General features: G+C 42.1%; 1 protein-coding gene across 3 annotated transcripts in view; it reads right to left on the reverse strand.

Moving 5' to 3' along the window:
- Positions 1-41: 41 nt before the first annotated feature.
- The window catches only part of LOC104133758 (solute carrier family 22 member 5), an 18,045-nt gene continuing 10,196 nt past the window's right edge, over positions 42-7,890 (reverse strand). For all 3 annotated transcript variants that reach the window (XM_035902485.1, XM_035902498.1, XM_035902491.1), the window contains 5 exons: positions 7,705-7,805; positions 4,335-4,549; positions 2,960-3,142; positions 2,352-2,487; positions 42-1,725 (listed from right to left, as the gene is read on the reverse strand). In XM_035902485.1, coding sequence (XP_035758378.1) covers positions 1,638-1,725; positions 2,352-2,487; positions 2,960-3,142; positions 4,335-4,549; positions 7,705-7,805 — 723 coding nt within the window. In that variant the 3' untranslated portion in view covers positions 42-1,637. The remainder of the gene's footprint in view (positions 1,726-2,351; positions 2,488-2,959; positions 3,143-4,334; positions 4,550-7,704; positions 7,806-7,890) is intronic.

Below are 7,890 nucleotides of genomic sequence, written 5' to 3' on the forward strand. Positions count from 1 at the left end.
ACAATAAAGCTCAAAATGTGGGGGGGAAGGTTTTAAAAAAAAAAAAAAAAAGGCAAACCACTGTAGTCTATACAGGCTTTTTCCTACTTTCTTGTTTTTAAGACAAGCAGCCTGGAGGGCACACACCAGCACATGAGTCCCACTGCTAGAGCTGGTTATCATGGACAGAACATGGGGCACTGGTTAACAAAAGACTGGAATCAGCCGATGCCACCGATGTATTTAAATACAGTAGGAAAATGCAAAAATTCCACGACCAGCTGCCGCAGCAGAGAATAAGGCCCCTAACAGCTTTGGCTACAAAGGTTTAGGTTCTGTTTATTAAGTCTCTACAAGACAGATCACACACAAACAAGTGCCACAAGAGAGAAGTCTTCCACCACTCACATCTGTGAAACGTGATGTAACGCATGATCAGAACAGCACAAATGAGACCGAGTGTACATATATATTGTGTGTATTTAAAGAAACACAGGTAATGCTGCAGGTGCTTTTGTGACCCAAAGAACAATCTCTTGGCAGACTGTCAACAAGGTTTGGTTTTTTTTCTTTAGAACAATTTGAAAACCATTCACTGATTACATGAGCTAAGTGAAATACCAGACCTCACAGTGATTGTACAGTTGGCACTTGAGAAATACATTCTGAATTTTGTTCTTTGTATGCCCCACCGTGAGGTCAATGCAGTGGCACAGATTAGCATAACAATTTAGCTCTAAATATATTAATTGTGTGCGTGAGTACGTGCACTTGTGTGAAAAGCACAGAAGACAGCAGAATTATTTCCATCAAATTACACAGAAGACATTAAAACAATTTAGACATAAAACTTCCAACACACATCGAAATGGAAGAGCCCCAAACTAATACCGCTCCCTCCACACACAGATGAAACCTTTTGCATCATTTAAAATAAATACAGCCTGGAAGCAGGCCACATCCAGGGTCAGGTGTAAACAACTTCACCACACAGGTACAGTTGAAAATCAGCATTGGAATCAAGTGAATTTTGTGAGCAAAACTTCAGTGCTACAAATGTTTTGTGCAAGACAATCCTTTCAATCTATGCTGAGTTAAAACATATGAAGTTAGAATTAATTCTCAAAATCTTTCTTTGCATCTTTCTGAATTTGGTAACAAATTCAGCATGTGCAAAGTCATTTGAGTAAGACTGCAGAGAGGCACGTTCTCATAACCTTCACTATAATAAATAAGTTTCCTGTCCAGAGACAGAAGTCAAGGAATCAAAACCAATTAGCAGTTTCTTCTGGCAATTTTTACTTCTTGATGTGCATTAGCTCTGGAGAAGGTTCACTGAGGAATCCAGGTACCCTGCCAGCCCTTGAACTCATTTTCAAGTATCTTTCAGCTGAACTCTACACTTAAAGTTACAACGGATCGATCAGATACTGTTCCGTGGTACTACTGCATTAAAACAACTGTGGCTGAAAAATCTCATTGAAGGTTATGCAGTATTTATGTTCATATAAAAGAGAATGTACAGAACACAGTGTTTAAATTAATAAATAAAGTTAAAATTACAGGAAACAAGTGTTGCCACTAGCCCTTTCTAGAATGAATTTTAGAAGAAAGGTCCATTTAACTTTCATTCCACCAAGAAGCACACAGAAGTTCCATCAAAAAGCTGTGCTTTTAAAAATCTCTGGATTTTCTTCTTCCTCCTTGGAATCCCTTGTGCTACTAGATGCAGGCCTGTATTCTAATCTGGGAGAAAAAAAAAAAAAAAAAGAAAGAAAAAAAAAAGAAGATGACTTAAAAGATAGATGAGAGAACAGAGAGAAGAAAATCTTTGCTCTCCTGAGCTCTGTTTGATGTTACAGCCTCCTGATTTTAATATCCTATTGACTTCTGTTAGACAGGGCCCTTTCTTACACCAGGTGTATGTTTATGTGCCATCTCCAGTCAGAGCTGTGGCAAAAGGCTGAATCTCTCGATGCCTTTTTAGGTCAGTTGAACTAAATTGGAAGAGTTCGACCCTTCACCAGTACTTACCTGACTTTCAGAACCTAGAAAGATATATTATTATAACCCAGAAAGTGTCCCTATACCTTTAAAAGCAAGTATGTAAAGCAATACACTTTTACAAATGCATTCCTTATGTGTACTTTTATTCTGTCCTCAGGGTAAAATGATCAATTTGGAGCAGAGAGATGTCCATACCGACATACACACTTAGGAAGAGGGCCCAGGATTCCAGCCAAGCTCTTATATCTTCAACAGAGCACTAACCGCTACGGAAACCAGTCCCTCCCTCTGACAGTACCCAGGCAAGCCCACTCCCCCTCTCAGAACAGAGAACAGATGTGTTATGATCAGAAGGCAACACTTACCCTTTCACCAACAGCATTTGCTCAATCGTGTCCGGAAGAGGCATACCATAGCTTTCCGGCAGAAATAGCGTCAGAATTCCTGATAGCACAGTCAGGCTCCCCATCAGGATGTAAGGCAGGAACCGATCATAGGCACCTAGCAGAATACACACACACAAAAAAGCATCAGCCCTAAGTCTTTGATAATGTCTGTACCTAGGTACAGGGTTTTATCTGTGCATGATTTATCCTTTCAGTAAAAAGCAAACAAACCAAACCCCCTCACAGTTTGGCATTCGAAGCATATGTTGTTTTCAGTGTGGTTTTAGGAACTCAAGAGACTGGGAAATAGTATCTATAAGAACTGTCCCTACTGAATCAGTAAGATTGTGAGTCTTCAGAGCATCTCTTCAACAGGGCATAAACCCCAATTTCTCTATGTTATGACCATTGCTCAGAGATGTCGAGACCCCATTTTTACCTGCAGTGTCACAACACACCTGGACCTTGGAAACAAAGAAGAGTCAGAAAATCCCAACGACCCACAGAGGCAGGACGCTGATCTGGGTAAAAAGCATCGCTTCCCACCCCAGCACCTCCCCAGCACAGGCACCGATGAGTTAACTTACCAAGGTAAACGAAGTAAGGCGAGAGGATGCTGCCCAGTCTGGAGGCCATGGAACTTGCTCCCACTCCCATGTTTCTCACTACTGTTGGGTAGAGCTCAGCCGTGTAAACATAAACGATTGAAAAGGCAGATGTGATCCCAAATTTCCCCAACATCACCAGTAGAATAGATAGCACACGCATATCTGAAATCAAAACACAGTAAAGCTGACAATTCGTGGTATCTCTTAATTCCGCTGTGTTTGTATAACTCCTGTCTAATTAATCCCAGTATCTGGTGTCTTTTTTTTCCCTGTACATGTTTACAAGCATGGGCAACATTTTTTATTTATTTGTTTATCTTTGAATTACTAGGACTCAACATTTTCATTTCCTTGAGAATGGGGCTTCCTGCCAAGTAAAAAAATAAGGAGAGCAAGAACTGGAGAGGTCTTATCAGATATCAGGGGCCAGATCTCTGCTATTGCCATCAATGCCATATGTCCCTTTTTAGTAAGGTAAACGAAATTAAACATTTGAAACAAGTTATTTTTGGTTTCCTGCTTTGGTTTTTCATTAACATTCCTAGCTACAAGTCAATAATTTAATTAGAGAAAGCTGGGCTGACTTTAACTGGGACAGTTAGATTTGAAAATCAAACCAGATCGTATCAGTGTCCAATTGACTCAAAGGACCGGAGAAAGAGAATGCAATGTGTGCATTACCTGTATGAAATGAGCAAGGCACTCCTTGTGCATTCGCTTTTGTTTATTCTTTAATATGTAAACAAGTACTAAGCAACAACATCCCCCCATCATATTCAACATCATTACCAGTAAGAGTCCATAACCCTCTTAATCTGACTTAAAGATACATATGGTTTGATATCCAATAAATGTTATTTTGTCCTCCTTTCCAATTGTCAAACGTTAACGATCAACACTAATTCGGTACAAGCTTTTTGCTTATCGAAAATGCTTCCACAATGACTCCCTTGAATAGAACTGTTTAACCAAGCCACAGAGAGACAGTTGTTTGGTAAGTTCTTCAGCCTCTTGGTAACCTCTGCTTACCAAATGCTGGTTGGTTTAGTCCTGGTTTTACACTTGGACCTTAACAGGGCACCTTGCCAGGATGTACACTAAAGCAAAACTGGACTACAGAGCTGATCCCAACAGACCACAAAGCCAATGACCCACCTTTAAAAAAATGTATCTGAACAGCCATGTTGTGTGAGCTCCCTGTGCAGCAGCACTGAGAACCAAGGAAGAGGGGCAAGGACAGGGAATGAGTATCTGTATTTAGTCCCCTTAGGACACTTTTCCTCTACATCTGCCCAGTGCATGGTACTGCACTTCATCTATCATACGTATTTGAGATCAACTAACGATTCCATACGTGAAGGCACCAGCTGAATGAAGAGAAGAACACAGCCTCCCAAGAATAACGCAGCAGCCATTGAATACCGTCGAGGGAGATTGCGAAGCAGCAGCCAGGAAATAATGTAGGCTGGAACTTCAATCACTGCTGAGAGGAAGCAGTTCACATAGACATCTCCATGCAAGTTAGGTGTGTCGAGAGAAAGTCCAAAATAACCAACAGAGATTATCATCCTGAAAGAAGCAGAATAACGGGATCAGACAATTTTCTCTTCTTCCTGAGGTTGCCATGAACCTCTGTTAAGCACAGAAATCACTATGTAAGGCAAATTCACTGCCTGCCAGATTCTTCTTGAAGCATCTTAAGTGCTGACTTCAGAAATAGCAAGGTAACACTCACATGGTACCGATGCTTTTTATCTTTTACATTTCTCTTGAATTCAAGGAATAAAAATAGATTAACAATAACAAAAAAAATCCCATTCAGCATTAACACAACCGGGTAACTCCAGAGCTGTTGCTAGCCTTGCTGAGGCACAGGCTGGATGGTCTTGCAGCTATAGTGGTCATAACTTCTTTTCTGATGCCATTGCGTGACTTTGCAACTGTTCATCCCACTCTCATTCAGATCTTGCAAGGAAGCTCTGGTTGTTTGTCACTTTTAGGCACCCCATTTGTCTCTGTTAGTCACGCTGATGGAGAGGAGCTGACTACTTCTCATGTATGCCCCCATACTTCAGGTCACCCCTGGGAGAAAAGTGATACTCATTCACAATGCCGTGATACAGCACTTCCTATCACTAGTAGTTATAGCCTTAGCCAGAAAGTTTGGACTACTGAATTTTACTGCTGCTGAGGCTTACAGTAGCTTTTTATTATGTTTACCAGGGAGCTCCGGGTGGAGAACATTTGTTTCTGGGTCATTACCCTCCATGCTTTGTGTATAAAGTCAGAGAGGAGGAATATGGCATCCTGGCAGACCCAAACAATACGTGATTTTCTCTGCCATGCCCCAAGGTGGCTGCACAGCATCCAAGTCACGCTTGCATGGCTCAGTGCCTGAGCTGGTCAGTGTAGCAGGACAGAGCTTGGTGGCTGGGAATGCTGCCATGTTAACCGTGCCACTGCCAGATGAGAACGGGCTTCCACGTGATCAAGGGAAACACACAGCTGCCCTTGGAGAGAAATCCTGTCGTGCCTTGGGGAGATGTGGGGAAGAGGGGGTTATGCTTCACCAACAACTAACACGTGGCAAACAAGGAAATAACAGGCACTGGGTCAGGATGTGTCCAGGTGCAACGGTGAGGCACAGAACGCTAAGCACTTCATCTCCTTCAGCATCTGTGCTATAGCAGAACCCGGAGCAAAATCACTGCACAGAACGAAGTGGATCAATGACCAAAGATTAGCTCTTCCTCCTCCCCACTTCACATGGGAGGAGCCTTCACGGTCCAATTGCTTAAAATAAGTTGCCTAGTGTACCTGGGAAGGTATGAAGTCACCCCCCTGCTGCTCCGTGTGCCCTGCCAACTAGAGCTATTCTTCTCAAAAGGAGTTACGCGGTGTTTTCCACAATGCTGTGCAATACACAGCCCTTGCTCCGAGGGGTTATTTTTATATACAAACTGCGTTTGCTGGAACTCACTTTCAGTAGCCCTTTGCCTTAGCTTATTGGCAAACCTTGACACAGTTACACACGCTCTAGGAAAACTTCAGGGGTATTTACACATCCCAGGGTGAGGAGAAGCCAAACTTTCTCCTCCCTGATGCAAACCCAGCAAAGGCATTAATTTAAAGGCCCACTATTTAAAATTAGCAGAACACTCAGCAATACGTAAAGGTGATACACAGCTATCTGCAACTCTCCCCTTTTACAGAACTTTTATGAGATCTTTCACTTCATAACACAGAATATACCACTGGTATACTATGGGTTGGAAAACATTGCTGTGAATCAGCACAGGATGCTTTACATTTTGGGAAATTAATTAAAAGGAATTTAGGCAACTGACATGCAAGGTAAAAATAGTGGAAAAATTGTCCAAATCAACTGAACACTTTTCTGCAAGAAGAGGTAAGACTGTGTAAGTCAGTGGCACATCTTTGACTCTTTCTGCCTACCATAAAACTTAATTTAGCATGTGGTCAAAAGCCCTTCAGCATATGGAATGGATCACATGCTGCCACTGTTTCCCTCAGATGCTTTGTGCTACCAGAAATGCTGTTCAAACAGGTATTTGATTTCTACAACCACACATGCAAAATTTGCTGCGCCTAGGAACTCGCTGTTGACCTACTCCAAGCAGATCAGAAGAAGTCTCAACTCTCTAGCTCACTTCCAATTAAAGCTGAGAGTCAGCATTTGGATGGAAAACAACAGTGTATGGAAACTGTACTGACATGTCTGGAAAGAACCAGCATTACTTTCCTTTTTGGAGCTCTTTTCTGCTCAAGTTCCTTTCTCAGTGTATTTGTAGCACTGTGCTTGGTGATGGGCAAGTGAATCTGGCTTAAATATTAGCCAAGTCATCCTTCGACCCAAAAAGCTGCATTAGCTTGTACGCACTGGCAGCTCAGTGGACTGAACTCCAAGGCTTTGCCTCACTAAAGCACAGGAACATTGTTAAATAAGGCAGCAAATAGACTTACTTAGCTCCAAAGCACTTGAGGGAACTTATTGGTTAGGACACTGTAGGTACGTGCACTAATTTAAACCTCACTTTTAAGCATCTGGCAGGCTATAAGTTACCCTCTCCATTTTCTCTCTTCTGAGCAATTACAGCTTCACTGAGATTTCCAGTAAAATAAAATGACAACCATTTAATCAAATGGTACAGCTTCAGCTAGTGCAAAATCAAGCTCAAGATGGCAGGCAGACAGAGTAAGCTAGCAGGAAAACCCAGGGAAATCTCAGAACTTCAAAGGCAGCTTTATCCCTTTAAGAGGCAATACAAAAGAGATAGGAAGATTCTCCCCATAAGTCAGGCATGGAGGTGTTCCGAGCCCTGGGCAGCAGTTCTCCGACTGGGGGACAGGGCATGACTCATTCCCTCATTCCCCTTAGAAGACTTTGCTGCAGTCAGATGAGGATTCCCGAAGGCCCAGCATCAGGCAGGATTCCTACACATCATTGCCAGCTGATCTGATTCTTGCTCAGTTCAGGATATGCCTGATTGCTTCAGAAAGAAACAACAACTCAGATGCCTTTCTAGGCTGTTACTGAAATGAAGAATATACCTAACCCAAATTTTGTTGCTTCAGCTAGCAGGTCGTTGGTTTTTAAGCTGGTTTTGTCCCTGTCTCTTCAGAATACCTTCAGTGTTCACAGAGCAGTTTTTAACTGTTTTGCTACTTTTATGCTTACATACCCCTGAACCACGCTTGCTTACCAAAGAATCACTGACATAATTGTGATAGTTAGGATATTTCGTGTTTTCATTAGATCCAAAATGGTGTACGTCTGTTGCTTCTGGGAATTCAAATCTTGCAGCTGGAAAAAAACAAACAAAAAACCCATGGGATCATAAACTTCCTTCAGGTAGAATTATTGTGAAAATAAGCTGTGTCCCTCCTCC

Source organism: Egretta garzetta, unplaced genomic scaffold, assembly GCF_000687185.1.
Source record: "Egretta garzetta isolate BGI_Z169 unplaced genomic scaffold, ASM68718v1 scaffold1, whole genome shotgun sequence".
Lineage (NCBI taxonomy): Eukaryota > Metazoa > Chordata > Aves > Pelecaniformes > Ardeidae > Egretta > Egretta garzetta.